The following is a 24,163-nucleotide window of genomic DNA, read 5'->3' as shown; positions in this document are numbered from 1 at the left end:
AGAATATAGGTTTAAAATTTAAATTTTTTAACTGTAAAATACTGTAAATATTAGAGACGGAAGACTGACTGAAACCAACTGACGGACAATTGACTGAGAAATTGCGGATGCAACTGTGACTGGACTGTAACTGAACTGCAACTGGACTGTAACGGAACTGTGACTGGACTGATGTGTGTGAATCGACCTTAAACCACTGAGCTATAATAATATAACTGGAGTAACCACTCTGTGTTTAATATAAAAACGTACCACTGTTTTTGATGTTTTTGTTTTAGAGCTTCGTGTTGTTAGGTTGGCCAGGTGATCGGTTGGTGGGATTTGTCAAATTAGAGGAAAAATCAAGATGGCGTCATCCTATTGTCTATTGTCTTGTTGATAGCAAACAAAAATATGTCAACATTATGATTGCAATATAAGTTTAATTATTTATTATACGTGCAAGATAAACCCGTTTTAACAAGATCATAAGCCGATGGTCGTTCTTTATCAAATGCCATAGGTAAACCTGCCACAATAAACCCAAGACTAAACCAATATCTCCAAACCAGGAAACGTGACTAGCCTATTTTCACCACATAGCTTGAAAAGAGGTAAATAAGTTAGTAGCCTATTTATTTATCATCAAAAACAATTTATAATGTTTCAAAATAACTTTAAATGCACAGGTTTTAACGTGCGATGTCTTAAATAAGTTTTTTAAGTCCTTGAAATAACGGATAGGCCTAACCTCAAATGAATAGTATGGTTAGGTTAGAATGAATTGGAATTTGACTTTGACAGCATCCCACCAACCGATCACACGGCCAACCTAACAACACGAAACACCGAAAACAAACCAGCAAAAACAGTGGCACGTTTTTCTCTAATGTTTAACCAGAGAGTAGTGACTCCAGTTATAATCTATATCTCAATGCCTTAAACCGCTAAACCCAACTGACGGACAATTGACTGAGAAATTGCGGATGCAACTGAGACTGGACTGTAAAAGAACTGCGACTAGACTGATAAGTGTGACCTTCAGGCATGCCGGATCAGGTAAATTCTAAAACCATGAATTCAAATGGAAGTGAGTGAAAATTTAAAAACGTACGTTTTCATGTCCCTGGCCTTTTACTTCGTAGATACTGGATTTGTAGTTTATTATTATGTGTTTTAATATTTTTTGGGACGGGGGCAACATGTTACACACATTTATTTAGTTTTAAATAGGTTCTAGGTATTTTTTTCGTATTTTTAAAGTCTCGAAATTCACGACCATGACGTGTCCCTAGGGTACATTTTCCAACTTTCACGCTGTTTTTAGACTAATTATTCATGCCAAAATATATAAAGTCATATTTTTATGTCATCAATGGTTATTAAACTTACAAAAAAGGAGCATATTATAATTTTATTGTCATTAAAAACTGACTACCATGACAAAATAAGTCTGTCCCTCGATTTGGCGTCACGACCATTTGGGAAAAATTTTCAACTTTGGAGCACGACAGTGGCAAGCCTGGCATCAATGGAGTCAGTTGGTTTTAGAGACTAGTTCGGGGTGTACGTCAGGATTGTAGTGCCGGTCGTTTCGAGTTGAAAGGAGGAATTACAAGATTAATAAAGGAAAGATTGTGTTTTTTGTAATTTTGGTGTGTCCATGACCGTACGTAGTCATTCGATGAAGTAGACATGGTGTTAATTTTTGTTTATAAGATATTTCAATTGCTAGATTAACCTAGAAGTCCACTTTGTATCCTCGAACATGAGGTGCAGGGCTACCGCCAGAACAGAGCCAAATAACACGTAATATCACGACCAAAGTTTCACGACCATCGTGGGTTTTTTCACGACCAGTCCAGCCTTATGGATTATAATGTGTTTGGTCATGACAATAACTTTAATATAATTGTAAATTGAACAGTTTAGTTCAATTGAAACACATATTTTTATTATAACTAACAGGATAATTGAAGGATTGTTTAGAAAGATTTAGATTTTTCCAGACAATTCACGACCGTACCGCTTGTCCCTGACCATCACGTTTATGATTTCTATCATAAAAATTAAAAAAATTAAAATATCGTCATATTTTAATGTTTTATACACAAAAGATGCACACCTCTATACAAACATAACGATTTTTCGGGTCTCAGGTAAGTTTTTTCGGAGTTATACAAACTTAAAAAGATTTTATTGGCTTTTTTTCAATTTTTTGAGTTTTATTATTTTTTTCTAGAAAGACCAAATATACCAAAAGCTCAGTGATCTTTTTATTGTATAATGGTCATAAAAGTAATTTAGTTTATAGCAAAACATAGCTATAAAAATAATATTAACTATTTTTAATATTCATATAAACGTCCGTTATGGTCGTGACAGGATTTTGTGTTTTTCCACTAAAGATGCTCTTTTAAAAAGAAACTACCAAAGATATTGCGTTACCATGGACATTTTATGAAACTTCAAATGTTAATGAAATAAAAAAAATAATAAAAGTTTTGAAAAAAGGGGAAAAAAATTTGCAAAGTGCTTTTCCTGAAAACGTACGTTTTTAAATTTTCACTCAAGTCCCCACACTGCATCTGGCAATTCATAAAAGGATGTATGAGATACAAACACATATTGGATTCTGTATAACATTATGTGGGAGGTGTATTTAGAATCAGTAGTGTAATGGTGAATGGTTTAGTAGGGGTTCAAGACCCTGCCTATAATCTCAATCATCCCTTGGGTCCGGTGCGTCAGGTCCGGTCCGGTAAAATTATTTCGGATGAGAACAATAGTAGTTATTTACATCGTTGGATGAGAAGCGATAGGCTTCCGGCGCCGGAGAGCGGAGAGCTCGCACATGCGCAGACGACTTCTACTCACCACGAAACAGTGACAGTGACAGTAGGCATTGACAGTATAAGTAGCAGACGTGGTTTTGTAGTGATTGTTGTCCTCAATCAAACGTGGGAACAAGGTATGAAATTCTCTTTCATTTATTTTACTCGCATTTATACTGTGCACCCACAACCCAGTGGCGTCATTTCACCAAATCCTTGGGGGGGGGGCAAACACCGGGGGGTATGGAATACCCTCCAGCAAACAATGGGGGTCCGGGGGTCCCCCCCCCCCGGAAAAATGTTCAGTTTTGAAACAAAAAAAGAGGGGTTTAAGCTTATTTGTCTATATGTTCAATTTTCAAAATTCTTAGAACAGTTTAATCTTTTAGATGATAAGCAGCATGGATTTCTGTATGGAAGACCAGTTGTATTAGTGCTGCTGTGTCTTTTATTGAAACTGTAATTGAGTCTGTTGATAAGGGAAAATGTACAGCTGGAATATTTATGGACCTATCCATGGCATTCGACAGTGTTAGGCATTCTACACTATTTGAAAAACTTCAAAAACCAGGAGTAGCAAAATCTCTTAATTGGTTTTAACATCATATCTCACTGAAAGATCTCAATACATAGAAATCACGGCTGCACTTTACTTGACGTCCTACACTCATTCGATTGTTTTTTCGATTCGATATTTTCATTCGATTGTTTCGTTCGATATATCGTTTGGTTAGTTAGGTTAGGTTAACCTTACCTAACTAACCAAACGATATATCGAATGAAGCAATCGATTTTTTCATTTGAATGAGTGTAGGACATCAAGTAAAGTGCAGCCGAAATCACTCACTTGACAAATTACAATAGAACTATTAAATAATGCTCAACAATCAACATAAGCCAATAGTTTTTGGAGTGCCACAAGGCGCAATAGGGCCCCTGTTTTTTCTCTCTCTCTTTTTTTAAACAAAATTCAGCAACACTATGTCTGTATGCTGATGACTTGAATTTGGTCATATCATCCAACTCAATTGAGCAAACAGAAATGTTCGCTTATGTAGAATTGGAATTAAAGTATTGGAAATTACCTTAATAACCACAACTTTGATGATGAATTTACAAAAAACAAAGTTTATAAATTTTAAGACAATGCAAAATAGACACAAGGAGCCAACAACAATAAGCTATAACTTACAAAATATTATTGAAGAAAATAGAACCAACTTTTTGGGTTTAACACTGGATCAGCACTTAAATTGCGATAAACATGTCCACAAAATTTTAATAAAAATTTTTCCGGAATTAATGTTTAATCAAAAATGTCTTTACTATGATTAAAAAAACTTTTAAAAATATATTTTAAAAAGGTTGGAACATGCATTCACATATCTTGTTTGGCATAGCACTTTACGGCTGAACAAAAAAAATGTAATCTAGATAGCATTTTAAAGGAGGAGCAAAAAAGAGCGTTTAGAATCCTGCTTAAGTTGCAGCGTGATGAGTCAGCTAATATGTTATTAATCAATAATATTTGCAAAATATCTCCGCTGCAGCAAACCTGCAGACTAAGCGAATTTCCACTTGTCTGATTATATTTTTTACTAAAATATTTCTATAAATAAGACATACGAGTATTTATTCCCAACTTAAATAGCACTAGATTTAACAAGTGCTTAGGTATGCTGCTACGGGGAAGGTAAAAAGTGTTTTTTGACCAAAGGTCAATAGTAGTATGAAATTAATAAATTTGCCAAATTTTATCAGACATATATCCATAAACAAGTAAACTACAACAGTTTTCATTTTCTCCATAAGAATAGCATGGGAATTTTAAATTTACACTTTTTTGAATTTTCTTTGTAACAATTAGGCATACAACAATGCTTCAATATACTAAATTATTTCTTTTTTAAGCTCTACGAAATGGTTTAGAAAGATATTGCAAAATCTTTTGTTTTTAGGGTAAAAAATGGGAAAACCCCATTTTTACCCCATAAAACCCCCCATAAACCCCTGTTCCCATGGTCTGATCATGCTGGTTAGCGAACTCGTTCAAATAACTGTAAGTTTACACTCTTATACAAAATTTCATCAAAATCGGATCATTTTTGTTCGAGTTATCGTGCTTACGGACACACACACACACATATATATACTAATATTATATATGTACATATATATATACTAGCAAAGTACCCGTCCTTTGTACGGGGTTGGCATATAAGTATAAAATAAATGTCATACTCAAGCTTTATATATATAAACTAGAGAACCTGTGCGGCTCGATGAGCCGCATAGTATGAAACATAACGCCGAGGAAAACGTTATGCTTGAATTCGAGTAATTCTAGTTACATCTTCGAGTTGTTTAAACACTTGTTTGAAACTAATTTTAAATATCTGTATTTGCGTTGTCAAGGTTCACCTACATTATTTCTGCTCTCAGTTTTAACTGATAACTAACTTCTAATGAATGCTGAACGATCTGCTTCAATTCAAGTTAACATGGTGCTACAAAGTTTTTCCAGCATTGAGAATTGAAGAAAACTATTGCCTGAGTTTGGGTCATTTTATTTCTTTGATTTGAGACATCCCCCTAGTAAAACAAATTTTCTCCATAGAGAATCCTGTAAAGTGGGGCAGGGCCGTCCGAAGGGGGGGGCAACCGGGGCAAGTTGCCCCGGGCGCCGCGGCTGAGGGGGCGCCGCGCATCGGCTATTTGTATTAACATATAGTATTAAAATATGTGAATGCGACTTTTACTGGGGGGAAGGGGGCGCAACGACCACATTTGCTCCGGGCGCCACAAACCCTAGGGACGGCCCTGAGTGGGGTGATACAGTATCAACCATTTCATGTGCTCCATTTTTTACCAAAAAAACTCCAAGTTACCAGCTGGACAGCCATAAATCTGCTTTGAATAGGCTAAGGCAGCAACACCTTTGAAAGTTGGTTAACATATTTTAACGTGTTGTCTGTCAGTCACAGTATATGCCTCGCATCAGAACGTTCTCACGTTGTTCAGTGGAGTTTCTCTTAAGACCTGTCCAAAAGTTTTGAAAGTATCATGGATTCATTTGTCGAAATAGGTTGGATAACTCTTGTAGCTATAAGATTTGGATAGCAATTTTCATTTTCTCTTTTTGAGCAAGAACAACGTATTATTTGCCTCTCCTGAATCATTAAAATAAACTTGACCGTAACTACTCGATCGTTGACTACATAAACACTAATTCCTTCACTTATTTTTGGTCTAATATTGCCACTAAAACTTTCAATAGCAAATGAGTTTTTGAAACTTCTTATTTTTGACTTGAAATGTCTGGATTGTGTTGGTGAATTAAGTCAAAAAACTTTGTATAAGTTTGTCCGAGGAACTGGAAACATAACCTAGAAGTGAAACAATCCATTTGCGTTTTTCTCAATTGAAGTAGTAATACAAGTGTTAATACAAAAGTTAACAATAAAAACATAAGGTCCGCCAAGATTTGGTATAATATTACTACTTGAACTTATCATAGTCAAGGCATTATTATAGTTTCTAATAAATGTTTTGAAATATTTTGATCTGTCAGTGTCAGAAGTAAACAATCATTCATTTCATCTGACATTAGGCAAGTTTACTTTACCACCGTGACAAAACTATGTGTTTCGTATATTTTATCACTTACAAAGTAAGTTGTATAGCAGAGCTGGCAAATATTATTCATCTCACCAAGTGAATGTGTATCTGGATGGGTATCTGTTAGACCAGAGCTCTCTTTTTCTACTCTCCTCATATGCATAAGATATATTATTATTAATTGTCTCATCCTCCCGTCTTCAATATTTCATCTTTGAACTTGAGGCATTTTCTGTTCTTCCAAATAAAACTGATTAACTGTTTAACTTAGTCTTAACCTAATGAATATTACAAACATTAATGTTTACTCCCAAACAGCTAATGAGTTTCTTTTAAACATATGTTTTTTTTTTGTTTTTAAATTTGTTCTATGTATTTCTTATGGGGAAAACCCGACCTTTGAGAGGGTCTCACACCCTTAAGAGTAGGAATTTAAAGAATCTAAAACCTTATTGCAAAACTACATATTGAGACGAATCTTTTGACACCTTAAACGTTGAAATTGGTCCACAAATAAGGGAGGAGTTGCGTTAACAAAAAACGGCTTCACCTATTATATATATAGATATAGATAGAAGATAGATATAGGATAGACAGATAGATAGATAAATATATATGAATTTGAACGGATTGTGTTTTTGGCCTCTAGGGACCTCAAAAGGAAAAAGTAAATCGGTCCCGGGTCCAGGTCTTACCATGAGACCTACGGAACCAAAAGTATTTTTGGAACCAAAAGAAAAATCCCATCTGTATCCTACTAATATTATAAATGAGAAAGTTTGGATGTATGGATGTATGTATGTTTGTGACAAGTAAACTTGAAAAATACTGGTCCGGTTGGGCTGAAATTTGGCATGATGATAGCTCACATTCCCAATTAACATATAGCCATATTCTTATCTCAAAAATCCCTTTGGGCTCCGCCCCAGTGGCTCTGCAGTTCCCCATGTATGAGTATTCATATTTAAAGGGATTTAAAGAATTTAGCCAGCTGTTTCAACTAAAAGAGTTGGTTCTATGATATGCAAAAGCATTAAAAATTTATAAGATTTACCAACAGGGTGCAGCACTATTATTTTTTTCATTATTTATGAAAACAGCTAATTTGAACTAAGCAGCATCAAAAAACTGTGATACACAATGAGAACTGTCAAAGTAGGATTGTTTACAGTTATGTTTATGTTTTTAATTTCATGAATAATTTACCTATGATATTTTGCGAATTTTTAATAATCTATCTTTCTCTATTGTGTAGGTGAAGTAGTAGAACATTATGGCTATGGTAGATGTGTAATACTATCGCATACCGTAAATTTGAGGAAGCAAATTTTCTCAAACCGTGTTTTCTCACATCGCAAACGCAAAGATCGGGTATAACTGCAATAAGCATTTTATACTTATTTGCCGACCCCGTACGAAGGACGGGTACTCTGCTAGTAATCTATCTATATATATAATACGCTAAGACGATTTTTGTGAACAGAACTCCTCCCTCATTTTTGGACCGATTTTGACGATTAAAGTGTCAAAAAATGGCCCTGATCTGTAGTTTTGCAAAGTCTTTTTTGTTTTTTGAAATCTTTATTAGTTTGGGCAGGATCTTCCATCAAAGTTGGGGTTTCTCCCATAAGATTAACATGGGGAAATCTAAATATTTAATTGGAATCTTTGTCTCCACTAATTTGAGAGAACGGTTGGGCGGAGAAACTTGGTAGAGGTGTCAAAAGAAAGGTCTTGATCTGTAGATGATTTATCAAAAGAAAACAATGCTAAATATGCTCCAAATATGTATAATTTCACTCAATTTATCGCAGTTAGATGAATTAGCGGAAGCCTTGAAAGTAACCGTAGATTTATACGGGTTTCACCTAGTTCTTATAATTTCAAAAATAAGAACAAAAATATACAACCACACAGGACTAAATTTGTTGAAAAAAACCATCTTATGCAGGTAATAGTTTTTTGTTTTTTTTATTTATTCCAAATAATATTAAAAAATAAATAGACCCAAACAAATTTAAAAAAATAATATTGAAAGAGTTTTTAATAAATTTAGCAATTCATTCTTTTAAAGAATTTTCTACCTCCCGCAGTTGCTAGGATAGTTGACATTATCTTACTAGATTCATAACAACAGTATTTGTTGTTTTCATAATAATTCTCTATGTTTTGCTGTTTTTATCCTGTTGAAACTATGTGATTATTTTGAGACTATTTATTGTAAAATGTACATAAAAATCAATAAAGATATTATTTGAATTGAGTGAATTGATGAAAAAAATTTTGGATTGATAAGAGTGTTATAATCAAAGGAACATTATAACCTTCTTCAATGCCCTTTAGTATTTGAAAATGTGTTGTGAATAGGTTTTTTATTACGATGGGAACACAACCTAATCACTATATCAAACTGTAAACTTATGCAATAGGTCAATATTATGTTTGATTAATTTTACTTGTTTGTGATGTGCTATTTTTGTTGCTACTAACAATTAAGTTTAATTGAGACAAACACCAAACTACTAAGGTAATTTTATATTTTTATTTTAGATTAATGTATTACTGTAGTTATAGGAGTACATTTATAATTTTAATAGTCATTATTTCAACAAAACAAGTCATACTTACAATCTAGCCTACTTGTAAATATTCTGTTCAAAACAACCAGATACACTACATGTATTTCCTTGTGTTTTATTGATTGTATTTTGATTGAATTACATAAATATTATGTATTAGTTTATGCATATAGAGATAGTAGTCTGCAATGAAAGGTTTTTAACTAATATAATGGTTTTAAATACCTTCAGTCACCAGTTCAAATAAGTCGGCTATTGCGACCTAGGTTTCGGCTCGAAGTTGTACCATCATCAGGCGGGCCAGTTTTGAGTCTTCAGTCCAATGGACGTCGTTGGGTTAAAACAAATAACAGTTCACGACATACAACACAAACACGCACACGAACACATATAACGAATAATACCGGTATTTACAGAAGGACGACATTTTTGTAAGTTCACCGGCCGCGACGGGTGACATCCAAGCCACAACTAACTGGAACGTTCAAGTGGTCTATCTGACCTTTGTCCTCGGTATTGTTTTGAGCCATGTCTAATAGGATGCGTTAGTGTTGCTTGGGTTTCAATTATTTTGTTAAAAATTAAATTGGAGCTGTGGTGGATTTGGTCGTTTAGTAGGTTGTCGGCATCTACTTTTAACAATTTGTAGATATGGAACTCTTGGCTATGCTGAGCCAAGCCATTGGCATTCCATAATACCATTTTTAGGAGAATATTCATTTTAGGCGGGCAACAACGGTGGTAAGAAGATTAAGTAGAGTATTAATCTGTTCTGCTTGTTTAGATAATATGCTCTCAAAACGTGAGAAACAATGTTTTATAGTGTCAGACAGATTGTGAGATTTTGTGGTTTGTTCACTAACATGCAGTGGCGGATCTAGAACAGTCACAAGGGGGGGGGGTCTACCCCCCTGAAAATTTGTGTAAACTAAGTCTCAAAATGGCAGTTTTATACAATTTCTTCGTCCAGAGTTAGTGTGACAAATTATTTTACGCAATGTGTATGCACTATTGTATTACATGCAGTAAAAAAATATATATGTTTGCCCGAGGGGGGGGGCGGTCGCCCCCTTCGCCCCCCCTCTGGATCCGCCACTGCTAACTTGATGATGACTAATGGCCAACTTCACTACCATTCCGCACAGTTTGAGCAAATGTTATCCCTTCCTTTACTAATGAACTTTTAGGTAAGGTATTACTGGTATTAGAATTGTCTTGTGTGGAACTCTGAAGACCCAGATTGCTTTGATTAGGACCAAGAGTATTTTTTCTGAGAGGGGGGAACTGCTTATTTTGTATATACCTATAAACAGTACAATATTTTTTTTTAAATATTTAATTCATTTTTGGTGTTTATTTTTTAGCCTATTTTATTTTATAAATTGATTCTGCACATCTTTCCCAGTCAATAAATACAATAAAACAACATTTTTCACAACTAAATGGTGGAAAGCTGGATTTTTTTAATGTGATAGAACCTTATGAGAGGTGTATTTTCCCAAAAGTCCTCACTTCTACCTCTACCCCTTGAGCTTTCCCCCACCCCCTCCAAACCTAGAAATTGGAGTGTTTCACTTAATTAATCATAAGTCAAATACTATGTAAGCTGTTGTATTACAATTTGTCTTGTTTTATTTCTGATCCTACAACTTTTATATGTATAATTTTTTTTCTTAACCCAGTACTTAGGGAGATATAAAATTTAAACTTCGTTAAAAGCTTTGTTTCAGGGTACACAATTTTGTTTTTAGGGAATTTCCCATATAGGGACCCAGACCCGGGACCTATTTACTTTTTCGTTTTTAGGTCCCTAGAGGTCAAAAACACCAACCGTTCAAATTCATATCCACGTCCATTAGCACAATAACTCAAGCAAAAATGATCCGATTTTGATTAAATTTCAAGTTATCGAACCAGAATGAACGGACTATGGAAACGGGGGTTTATGGGGGGTTTTATCAGGTAAAAATAGGTTTTTCCCAATTTTGACCCTAAAAACACAAAGTTTCACAATTTCAATTTTTCGAAACCATTTTGTAGAGCTTAAAAAAACAAATAATTTAGTATATTGAAGCGTTATTATGCGCCTAATAGTTACGGGGAAAATTCCAAAAAATTTTAATTTAAAATTCCCATGTTCGTAAAGATTCTTATAGATAGAGAATAAGTCAACTGTTGTAGTTTGTTTGTTTAAGAACATATTTTGATCAAATTTGGAAAATATATTCATTTCTTACTCAAATATTTACATTTTACAACAAAAAACACTTTATAACCTCCCTGTTGCAGCAAACCTAAGTACTCGTTAAACTAAATTCTATTTAAATAGGGAATAAATATGATATTTTTAAGGAGGCATTTTAGTTTAAATCCAGTCAGGCTAATGGAAATTCGCTTAGTCTGCAGGTTTGCTGCGGCGGGGGTATTTTATATTATCAGCAAGTTTGGTTAGTTAGGTTAGGTTATGACAGTTTAATTTTATAATAAAAAAATATTAACTTTATAATTAAAAAATTAACTTTATAACAAAAAAATTATAAAATAAACTTAAAGATTTTCTTAAATCAACATGAGGGGCTCTCCCACAATCCCCCACTCCTTTGCAGAAAAGGTTCTCAGTGCGAGTTTATGTACATCACACCTTAACCTGTATCAAGAAAAAAAATAAGTTTCAACACTATGGTGTATTTATTTAATGTAAATTGGAAACTAGAAATATAATAACTATTGTTTGTAGAAATACCTACGTTCATCTCAAGCTTAGTGGTTTTAACCTGTAAAGACACTATGTACCTTGGTATCCTAAAAATCTAAAAAACCAGGTCTACAAGTAGACTGGTGATTTGGTGTTTGGTTACTAAAGTACCTGTTCTAGCTGTTTCAAACATACCGTAATGATCCATCTCAAGTCTGGAGATAGCAACGAGTTGTTATAGTTGCCTATAAAACTTACACAATTTTATAACTATGGTAGGGTAATCCTTTGACTGATGATATCCTTTACAGATTTATATCATTTAAGCTTCTTCAAACTCTAGAGCAAAAGGGTATAAAAGTGTCTTCAAGATGAAAGGCTTTCCAACACAGATTCTTGTAATTTTGTTCATGCCAATTCAAGATTCATTTGAATTGAGTCTTAACCCATTATCATGGTTCAGAACCTCAAAAGGTGAGTGATTAGTTGCTCCAACATTCAATTTTTATTCATTTTATACAGGGATGAAAAAAATACATATTTAAAATTAAATTTTCCGTTTACAGCAATGTATATGGCTTTTAACACGTTCGCTACTGAGCGTCGCATATATGCGGCGACACGGTCATTGCCACAGACCGAGGTATACGTTTGAATCTTACACATAGACATAGACACATAGACACATAGATATGTCACTTGGATAACAGTGCACACAGACCACAGGCGAAAACCTGTAAAAAAGTGATCATTTACATTGTAATACGCTACAATCGTGTTTGTAAGTAATTTCATCTTGTTTGTTTGTATTTTTTATAGCCTTTTGTAATGTCGCATATTTGCGACGCCCGGTCTACAGCGAATACAATAGTGAAAACTATCATAGTTTTCTTGAAATAGAGCAAACGTCGCATATATGCGACTGTTCATTTTTGTTTGTGTTTTGAAGTGAAAGTAAGTAAAACAAATAGATTATTCAAGAAAAGTTTATAACTGAACAAATATATAAGCTACACAGGATAATGCAGCATACATACTGCATACATACATACAGTGATGCAGAAAAGTAAAGACCAGTTTTTCCAACTATTATATGACGTCACCAATCATCATATCCACAGACCAAGCGACGCAGTTGTGCGTCAGACATCTCTGTAGACCACTGCAGGGAATTCAGTGCCTTAAAATAGACCGTTACAAGAATATAAGAGTTTAATAACATTAGAACCCTGACGAAAATATGCGACGGCAGTCTATTTTAATGTGACTAGCCGTCGCATATATGCGCATATATTGTGGGGATATATGCGACGGCAGTCTATGGGTGGAAACCGGCCGTCGCATATGTGCGTCGCTGGTCCATGTGAATGAAAAGTTTTGTACTATTGCAGTAGAGAACGTGTTAAAAAGAGTTTGCAAAACAAAAGTAAAAAAAAAACATACTAACAATTAAGTTGTCTTAAAAAGTGCTTGTGAATATCTCTTGCCTCATGATATTAATTATTTTATTTCTATTATTTTCAGGGTGCAGTTTAAACTTGAATTCAGACTTAAACCGTGATCATGAGCCTGTATTTCTCAGTAAAACAAGAAATGGGTTTGAGTTGGCAATGCCTCAGTTGATAGATGAAGAAGGGGTTTTCAAGTTAGGTAAAGGTGATGAGCTGTACATCGCTTGTCCTGGAAGTGGGAATGAAATCAAGGGCTTTACAGCTCAGTCAGCAACATCGACTTGTGTCAAAGACAAAACACTACAGCTACGGGACAAGGAGGTCTACTCATCTCAACTGGAATGTAAAAAGAAAGCATTTACAACTTTAAAAGAGACTAATAATGATTGTGGGGATTACATGGGAAAAGAAATACAACTAGGATTTGAAGTAAGTCAATTTGAGGTTATCAGTGAGATTTTAGTTTAAGTCCCTTTGCAGCAGGTTGCTACCTTAGATCAGAAAAAAATCGGGACATTGCCGTCCTCCCTCCTGGATTAACATAGGCTTAAATGCAGGCATAAGGAACCAAAATCGGGACTGTCCCGGCAGAATCGGAACGGGTGGCAACCCTGCTTTGCAGACAAATATCTATATTAAATTATGTTAAACTATACCTGGTATCCTAACAAGAAGCTGCTATTTTTTTCAATTAATTTACCAAATGTAACAAAAAGGCTACAACTTTTGGACCTATACAAATAATATTAAACTAGCTGTTTGAATCGCTCTTTGATCAGATAAGTTTTCAAATAGAAAAATAAATTCCACACCTTAAAAATATACAGATGAAATTGAGAATTATCATCGGATGATGGCAGGCAATTAACTAGCAATTAAATGGTATCCTTGTTCTAGCTCTTTGAAGAAGCAATGAAACCATAGGCAGAGTAACAGGGTGGACAATGCCAAGATTTATACAGTAGAACCTCTTTAATCCGAACCCCTGTAATCCGAACGTCCACTAATCCGAACGCCTCATTACTGTACTCTATACACAGTACGGCCTAGTTCTTTATTCTATACTGTATTTATTGATGTAAGCACCGTAATTATTTCAATTGTAATGTACAGTACTGTTTATTCCCTATGTTTACTACTGTATTAAATACTGTATTTTACTTTATAAAGCATTTTTCACTTTTTCCTTGCTATTGTTATGTAAAAACAACAATATGTTCTGTAATCCGAACTATTCAATAGTCCGAACTACCCCCGGTCCCAATTAGTTCGGATTAAAGAGGTTCTACTGTACTATAATTGACTTTTTACCTAGTTAAAAAGAATATTTGTTAAAAAACAAAAAAAAATATTAAAGTTAATTAAATTGTATTTTTTTAAGAAATGTGTACAAGTACATGGTGTTTAACATATTTCGTATTCTGGCTAAGAGAATAGAATGAATGTTCCCTGACTTTGCATCCTTTGCAAATCTCAGTATTTGCAGGAAGCACGCAGTGCTGTCTGGCCGACGATGACTCACTGTAGTTGCTACAACCATTAACTATGACATTTACCGATAGCCGGACCCATTAGTCTATTCCGTCACTGTATCTCTGATTTCGTCTGACTTCATTGACTTTGTGTTTATATTGGAGCACAGTCTAAGGATAAAAGAGTATCCGGGTTAATAGATAGTTGTATCTAGGTTTCATTGGTTGTTTTGGTGCTGTAATTAAATTGGAATGTTGTAAACTGAATTTATACCAAAAATGTAGGACTGATTTTTAATGGCCAAAAAGTGACAAAAGGGAGAGAGAATTTAGCTTCAAAATGAAGGATTTATGTTAACAAATGGTCAAGAGAGTTGCCGCCGGCCCGACCAAATGTGTGCATGCACGATGACGGTTGATCTAATGTAAAGTTTTTTGTGAAATGTGGTTTGGTAACATGTGTGTTTTGTGTTTTCAATTTTAAATGTATGACAAATCATAGCACAAAAACACTCCATCATTTTGATAATCTGCCATTTTGTTCTGATTGGTCGGAACCAATCTTGTGGAACTTGACTCAGGGGGTTGTTTTACAATGAAAAGAAGCTACCTCTTCATGGGACACCGTATATAAATGGCCATGTAAGACATTTATTCATTCGAAGCTAATTAATTGAACTTCATTGTAAAGATACCGTGATTTTTAAACATTTGCAACCAGTTAAAATTACATGCAGGAATGTAAAGCCTAGTGTATCTTTATGTCCAAGGTAAAAATGTAATATTTTTGATTCCCTGTTTGCATTTACCTATCTAAAAGTCACAGACCAACTCATCTCTAGGTATTTATGACATTAGGTGGAAGGATGGCACCCTCTTGTGACTCTGTGTTATGACCAGACTCAAGCTAGAACTCTTCATACAACTCACATTCTATATGGCTCAACTTTACGAGGGGCTGAAATCAAAGGTCACCAGACATACTTCAACAAGGGTCCTCGGCATCTCTACCAGGCTATAGATCCTGTGACAGCTTACAAGCAGGTAAGTACAGCCTACCTAGTTCACACAGTTAATCCTATGTGATAAACTGTTTGAAATACTTTAAAAAACATTATGTATATTTGTTATATAACCTAAGATCAGTGGAGTAGTTTTGGGGGCTACCTTTCCCCAGATAGGCACTAACTACTGGGGGATCATGGCATTGCCTCTCCTCATTCTAATGGACAATGTTACAGGCCACTCAGAGAGATACATTGTCTCGCCTGCTAGGGGAGGACAGAGCCAACTACATGCTAGCCAGGTCATCTCTTGCATACAGCCACCTCTCCCCAAATGGGCACTAACTACTGGGGGATCATGGCATTGCCTCTCCTCATTCTAATGGACAATGTTACAGGCCACTCAGAGAGATACATTGTCTCGCCTGCTAGGGGAGGACAGAGCCAACTACAAGCTAGCCAGGTCATCTCTTGCATACAGCCACCTCTCCCCAAATGGGCACTAACTACTGGGGGATCATGGCATTGCCTCTCCTCATTCTAATAAACAATGTTACAGGCCACTCAGAGAGATACATTGTCTCGCCTGCTAGGGGAGGACAGAGCCAACTACAAGCTAGCCAGGTCATCTCTTGCATACAGCCACCTCTCCCCAAATGGGCACTAACTACTGGGGGATCATGGCATTGCCTCTCCTCATTCTAATGAACAATGTTACAGGCCACTCAGAGAGATACATTGCCTCGCCTGCTAGGGGAGGACAGAGCCAACTACATGCTAGCCAGGTCATCTCTTGCACGCAGCCACCTTTCCCCAGATGGGCACTAACTACTGGGGGATCATGGCATTGCCTCTCCTCATTCTAATAAACAATGTTACAGGCCACTCAGAGAGATACATTGTCTCGCCTGCTAGGGGAGGACAGAGCCAACTACAAGCTAGCCAGGTCATCTCTTGCATACAGCCACCTCTCCCCAAATGGGCACTAACTACTGGGGGATCATGGCATTGCCTCTCCTCATTCTAATGAACAATGTTACAGGCCACTCAGAGAGATACATTGCCTCGCCTGCCAGGGGAGGACAGAGCCAACTACATGCTAGCCAGGTCATACCTTGCATACAGCCACCTCTCCCCAGATGGGCACTAACTACTGGGGGATCATGGCATTGTCTCTCCTCATTCTAATAAACAATGTTACAGGCCACTCAGAGAGATACATTGTCTCGCCTGCTAGGGGAGGACAGAGCCAACTACAAGCTAGCCAGGTCATCTCTTGCATACAGCCACCTCTCCCCAAATGGGCACTAACTACTGGGGGATCATGGCATTGCCTCTCCTCATTCTAATAAACAATGTTACAGGCCACTCAGAGAGATACATTGCCTCGCCTGCTAGGGGAGGACAGAGCCAACTACAAGCTAGCCAGGTCATCTCTTGCATACAGCCACCTCTCCCCAAATGGGCACTAACTACTGGGGGATCATGGCATTGCCTCTCCTCATTCTAATGAACAATGTTACAGGCCACTCAGAGAGATACATTGTCTCGCCTGCTAGGGGAGGATAGATCGAACTATAAGCTAGCCAGGTCATCTCTTGCATACAGCCACCTCTCCCCAGATGGGCACTAACTACTGGGGGATCATGGCATTGTCTCTCCTCATTCTAATAAACAATGTTACAGGCCACTCAGAGAGATACATTGTCTCGCCTGCTAGGGGAGGACAGAGCCAACTACAAGCTAGCCAGGTCATCTCTTGCATACAGCCACCTCTCCCCAAATGGGCACTAACTACTGGGGGATCATGGCATTGCCTCTCCTCATTCTAATGGACAATGTTACAGGCCACTCAGAGAGATACATTGTCTCGCCTGCTAGGGGAGGACAGAGCCAACTACAAGCTAGCCAGGTCATCTCTTGCATACAGCCACCTCTCCCCAAATGGGCACTAACTACTGGGGGATCATGGCATTGCCTCTCCTCATTCTAATAAACAATGTTACAGGCCACTCAGAGAGATACATTGTCTCGCCTGCTAGGGGAGGACAGAGCCAACTACAAGCTAGCCAGGTCATCTCTTGCATACAGCCACCTCTCCCCAAATGGGCACTAACTACTGGGGGATCATGGCATTGCCTCTCCTCATTCTAATGAACAATGTTACAGGCCACTCAGAGAGATACATTGTCTCGCCTGCCAGGGGAGGACAGAGCCAACTACATGCTAGCCAGGTCATCTCTTGCACGCAGCCACCTTTCCCCAGATGGGCACTAACTACTGGGGGATCATGGCATTGTCTCTCCTCATTCTAATAAACAATGTTACAGGCCACTCAGAGAGATACATTGTCTCGCCTGCTAGGGGAGGATAGATCGAACTATAAGCTAGCCAGGTCATCTCTTGCATACAGCCACCTCTCCCCAAATGGGCACTAACTACTGGGGGATCATGGCATTGCCTCTCCTCATTCTAATGAACAATGTTACAGGCCACTCAGAGAGATACATTGTCTCGCCTGCTAGGGGAGGATAGATCGAACTATAAGCTAGCCAGGTCATCTCTTGCATACAGCCACCTCTCCCCAAATGGGCACTAACTACTGGGGGATCATGGCATTGCCTCTCCTCATTCTAATAAACAATGTTACAGGCCACTCAGAGAGATACATTGTCTCGCCTGCTAGGGGAGGACAGAGCCAACTACATGCTAGCCAGGTCATACCTTGCACGCAGCCATCTTTCCCCAGATGGAGACTTTCTGCTGGGGGATCATGGCATTGTCTCTCCTCATTCTAATAAACAATGTTACAGGCCACTCAGAGAGATACATTGTCTCGCCTGCTAGGGGAGGATAGATCGAACTATAAGCTAGCCAGGTCATCTCTTGCATACAGCCACCTCTCCCCAAATGGGCACTAACTACTGGGGGATCATGGCATTGCCTCTCCTCATTCTAATGAACAATGTTACAGGCCACTCAGAGAGATACATTGTCTCGCCTGCCAGGGGAGGACAGAGCCAACTACATGCTAGCCAGGTCATCTCTTGCATACAGCCACCTCTCCCCAAATGGGCACTAACTACTGGGGGATCATGGCATTGCCTCTCCTCATTCTAATAAACAATGTTACAGGCCACTCAGAGAGATACATTGTCTCGCCTGCTAGGGGAGGACAGAGCCAACTACATGCTAGCCAGGTCATCTCTTGCATACAGCCACCTCTCCCCAAATGGGCACTAACTACTGGGGGATCATGGCATTGCCTCTCCTCATTCTAATGAACAATGTTACAGGCCACTCAGAGAGATACATTGTCTCGCCTGCTAGGGGAGGATAGATCGAACTATAAGTTAGCCAGGTCATCTCTTGCATACAGCCACCTCTCCCCAAATGGGCACTAACTACTGGGGGATCATGGCATTGCCTCTCCTCATTCTAATAAACAATGTTACAGGCCACTCAGAGAGATACATTGTCTCGCCTGCTAGGGGAGGACAGAGCCAACTACATGCTAGCCAGGTCATACCTTGCACGCAGCCATCTTTCCCCAGATGGAGACTTTCTGCTGGGGTCTTGGCAACATCTCACCTACTTCTACATCAACACAGCCCCAATGTGGCAAAAAATTAATGGAGGCAACTGGCTTAAACTCGAGACTACCATCCGCAACTTTGCCACAAGTGTAAGTTAAATTTTAACGCCCATTTCATCCCACCTTATAAACAGACAGTCGACACGTACTGAGAATTTCTTTACTAAAGTACTCTCAAGGGTATTTGTTATCTTAACAGACAGAGTTCATTGACTATTCTGTGGAAAGTGTTGTATAGTTAACTATGGATCGCGAAAGAGTAATTGCTGAATTTTTACTTTACCGGCGACGAAAAAGAACAAAACGTGACTGTCTCCACTGGGTTCATTCAATTAATATGAAATGTTAGGAAGTGGGTATTTCAGAATAATGTTTTATCATACCTAGTAATGGAAACATCTATATATTAATTTGAAACTGTTTTTCTTTGTCTCCACTAATTTGAGAGAATGGCTGGGCGTAGAAACTCGGTAGGGCTGTCTAAAGAAAGGTCTTGGTCTGTAGAGCCATCAACAGAGAAACGAGGTAAATTCCCTTGGGGCTCTGCCCCAGTGGCCTTTAAAATTCCATTCCCATGTTATTCTTTTGGAGAAAAAATGGGGTTTTTGTCACAGCTAATTTGAGAGAAGAGAACGGCTGGGCGTAGAAACTTGGTAGGGATGTCTAAAGAAGGGTCTTGGTCTGTAGATGAACCATCAAAGTTAGCACACAACAAAAGTATCGTAATAATGTAAATTATTATGTTCCCAACTATGTAATAGTATATTTCATTACTAGGACCGAAAGTGGCATTTTCCGGCGCACGCTCAAGATTTTGTGTGAGGCGAAGCCGAACACAGGGAACCCGAATTTCACGAACGAGGCGAAGCCGAGGACGGGAATAATGGAGCAAGTGCCGGATAATAACTTTCGAATACTTTATGAACGATACTTTTCATCACGGCGTAAAAATACACAAACACAGAATAGCAGACCTCAGTAATATTACAACTATTTTATTTATCAAACAATTTGTTTAAACATCAAAAGTAAAATCAAATCTTCTAAAAGTAAACCTACGTATATTATCGTTTAATTTTTAAAACATAAAATAAAATAAAATATTCCAAAATAAGTATATTCTAAAGGAAGTATATATTGTCACCCGACAAAGTTGGCTTCCTTGTACTGTTTATAGTACAGAAAGCTGCTAATTGCTGCATATTTATACTTTGTCGTACGGTTTATACTTTGGCGCACATCAGGATTCCAACGAAACAACACAAAACAGCGTGGTTCTATTATGCACGTAGTCCGTGTACCCTTGGAAATAGGTTGGCAACACTTGGGGATAATAATACTGAGCAGCTGATTGACTATTATAACTACGATTTAACCTGTCATTTCGTGTTTATAGTTTCGGTATTTCTGAACTTTCTGGACTTTTCTTTTAAACGTTTTTAAAACATTCCTACGATCTTAATAAACAAGAAAATACCTTTAAAGCATTTTTTTAGGCGCGGAAACTACTTCAAATTTCAAAAACATACGGAACTATATTCTCAAATCGCGGAGCACATTTCTTGTCGAGGAAAAATAACGGAGTGATACAGACCGGGTACTACTTTCTCTAGGGCACCTATTTGTGTTGCCAGCTGAACCTAAAAACGTGTTGTATAGTGTTTGAAAGACTAATTATTTATATGTTTTATATGCTTTACTGTAGGAAAAATATAATGTGTAACACGAGTGCAAAAGGCCTTTGCTGCACTCGAGATCATTCCGCGTAAACATTGCTCTCGTGTGCAGCAAAGTGCCACTTTGCCCACTAGTTACACAAATGACTATTTCTGGGTAAGGTAAAATGATAAAAACACATTAATTCTCAACCATATGACACAACTTTCAAAATAACTTCTTGATCAGCATTGTACGTGTTATTAAATTTACGGAAAGTAAATAAAAGAAACGTCTTATAACACTTAAAACATATATTTACGCTTATACTGTTACTCACAAGACGGTAAATATACAAAAACGATGGTAAGTGGTGATCGATTTCGATTGGACACTCCAATCATCATCAGACCCAATAGGCGAATGACGACCATTGGAGTTTATGGCCCCTTTCACAGTATACGATTACCAATCATGTCCGATTTTTTTTGCCACTGCTGGTGTTCTACTCCCGGGTGAGTAGAAATCGGGTCTACAGGATAAACCACCTGACCAATGACTATAATATGGCCTCTTTCACACTATTGTTAGTCGTCCGGTAGCCCTCCCCGAGTGCTGTTCGTTTAGTTTATTTAGAGATATTTTCATCTTACAGTTTGAATTATTTAGTTATTGTTTGAAAATATACTTAGGCCTCTACTCATTCCTCATGGCCCTCTATCGTCATTCGCCTATTGGGTCTGATGATGATTGGAGTGTCCAATCGAAATCGATCACCACTTACCATCGTTTTTGTATATTTACCGTCTTGTGAGTAACAGTATAAGCGTAAATATATGTTTTAAGTGTTATAAGACGTTTCTTTTATTTACTTTCCGACAACTTTCAACTCAACAGTTGAAATTAAAACTTCAGAGTCAATCACATCTTGAATTTTAACTATATAAACAAAACTGTAATTAATAATAAATACCCCCTCCGCAGCAAACATGCAGACTAAGCAAATTTCTACTTGTCTGATTACATTTTTACTAAAATATTTCCATATATAAGACATATTTATTCCCTACTAGCTCCACACACAGCTAGTACTGTGATATTAACTGCCCGATAGACGTCGTCCTGTCCTAATGTGGTTTTATGTCAAATGCTCGTTCATTTTCAAGATGAGCTCGTTCACATGGCTCAATCACGTCCTGGTTGAAGTTCGTTCGCTACGCTCACTCACCTTTTAGGTTTTAGAGTCAAAAATGGGAAAACCCAATTTTTACCCCATAAAATCCCCCATAAACCCCCGTTCCCATGGTCCGATTATGCTGGATTACGAACTCGTTTGAATAAACGTAGGTTTACACGTTTGTACCAAATTTCATCAAAATCGGATCATTTTTGCTCGAGTTATCGCGCTAACGGACACATATATAATAGTGTATATACACATATATATACACATAAATTCATATATATATATATATATATATATATATATATATATATATGAATTTGAACGGATGGTGTTTTTGGCCTCTAGGGACCTCAAAATGAAAAATTAAATCGGTCCCGGGTCCAGGTCTTACCATGAGTACTACGGTAACAGCTTATTTATTCCCCTATATGGGAAATTTGCTAAAACTAAATAATATAATAACTAAGGCCTGATTTCACCAAACTTTTAAACCACCGTTAAGCCTTGCTCTAACTGCAGTTAACTCTTAACTGACGAAATCGGATTTCACCACTCGCCGTTAGCGCTAGTTTAGACTAAATCGTCGTTAGATAATTAACTGCCCAATTTTGACCGATTAACTTCTTTAATCTTTCGTTAAGTAACTATCAGCTGGCTTCAAGTTTAGAGTTTATATAGAAAGGCGAAATGGTAGAAGATAATACGGTACGAATTATCTTTGAAAGTAAGTGATGGCAATGAAGTAGCCTATGTTGTTCGCCTAACTAGGTGGATAAGAGAAAGGGTTAATGATGTTAATAACAAAGATGAAATTGATTTTATTATTAGATATAAACTATCAAAACGTTTAGCTTTTTCTTTAGGAAATGAACACAAACCACTGTAGTGGTTTGAGTTTAGGCTATCCCACATAGTGCATTGCTTTAGGTTATCCCACAAGGTTTAGTATCAAGGCGTATATCTGTGATCAGCGACCGCATTGAACTGATTGGCGATCAAGAGCCGTACTCTTTTATCCCGACTAAAAACAGTGTTCCGGCTCTTCTACCAACATTATCAAATTTTATATTTCATTGTTCGAAAAAATAGGCTCCCTTTCCTTCTCCCGGCTTTGGGTAACCCTAACCCAACGTTCAAACAATTGTTTTGCGTTCGGTCAGACGTAAGTAAACCAAAATCTAAACCTAAATTGTCATTATTCTGCTAGTAATTTATAGAAAATAATTATTTTGGTGTTATCTTTATTGTGTCTCGTTCTTGTAATTCTTTTGACTCCAGTTTTTTTTTTTTTTTTTTTTTCACTAGTTCAAATGTACCAAACTGGTTAATGAGCAAACAGAATATTGAACATCCCTGTAAAAAGTTGGATTTTGAGTCTTGACTCGACCGCAAAACTCAAGCAATTTGTTCCTCGAATATGTTTGATCAACATTGCTTTGCCTTTATTTACTTATGTTAATTGTATTGGTATTTATTCTTGCTTTCTGTTGTTATTTTGCTCAGAATCTATTGTATTCCTGTAAGCTTGCTGTCTCCAGTTATGTTTTCACTACCTCATAAACACTGATTTATTTTCTAGGATATGTTAACTTGCTCCCGTAACAGCCCGGTATTATGACAGTTCACTGCCACCGCCACCTGGATTTTACTCTAAACTCTCGTTTATAAAACCAGCGTTAGTTTTGACGCGTTTTCGTTGGTGAAACCAGATTTCCTTAACTGTGGTTTAAATCATCGGTTAGTTTTAACCGAAGTTTAACTAAACCATCGTTAGCGAGAATTTGGTGAAATCGGGCCTAAGTATATTTTTAAACAATAACTGAATAATTCAAACTGTAAGATGAAAATATCTCTAAATAAACTAAACGAACAGCACTCGGGGAGGGCTACCGGACGACTAACAATAGTGTGAAAGAGGCCATATAGTCATTGGTCAGGTGGTTTATCCTGTAGACCCGATTTCTACTCACCCGGGAGTAGAACACCAGCAGTGGCACCCTCCGGGCGCTATCCAAGTAAAAATCGGACATGATTGGTAATCGTATACTGTGAAAGGGGCCATAAACTCCAATGGTCGACTAAAAATCCCATTTT

The 24,163-nt window shown here is 37.2% G+C and overlaps 1 protein-coding gene across 1 annotated transcript in view; it reads left to right on the top strand.

Annotated features, from left to right (window-relative positions):
- Positions 1–1,529: 1,529 nt before the first annotated feature.
- Positions 1,530–24,163, top strand: part of LOC128983956 (uncharacterized) — a 51,466-nt gene continuing 28,832 nt past the window's right edge. Inside the window, exons 1-10 of the mRNA XM_054403235.1 lie at positions 1,530–1,648; positions 2,678–2,950; positions 13,230–13,585; positions 15,487–15,672; positions 15,870–15,970; positions 16,675–16,730; positions 17,802–17,866; positions 18,285–18,438; positions 18,607–18,707; positions 19,090–19,317. Coding sequence (XP_054259210.1) covers positions 2,788–2,950; positions 13,230–13,585; positions 15,487–15,672; positions 15,870–15,970; positions 16,675–16,730; positions 17,802–17,866; positions 18,285–18,438; positions 18,607–18,707; positions 19,090–19,317 — 1,410 coding nt within the window. The 5' untranslated portion in view covers positions 1,530–1,648; positions 2,678–2,787. The remainder of the gene's footprint in view (positions 1,649–2,677; positions 2,951–13,229; positions 13,586–15,486; positions 15,673–15,869; positions 15,971–16,674; positions 16,731–17,801; positions 17,867–18,284; positions 18,439–18,606; positions 18,708–19,089; positions 19,318–24,163) is intronic.

The sequence above is a fragment of the Macrosteles quadrilineatus genome, unplaced genomic scaffold (assembly GCF_028750875.1).
Source record: "Macrosteles quadrilineatus isolate MER2022 unplaced genomic scaffold, UCM_ALF_1.0 Scaffold_2__2_contigs__length_208266976, whole genome shotgun sequence".
Classification (NCBI taxonomy): Eukaryota; Metazoa; Arthropoda; class Insecta; order Hemiptera; family Cicadellidae; genus Macrosteles; species Macrosteles quadrilineatus.
Note: the sequence above shows the minus strand (reverse complement) of the source record. Positions and strands in the feature narration are given on the sequence as shown.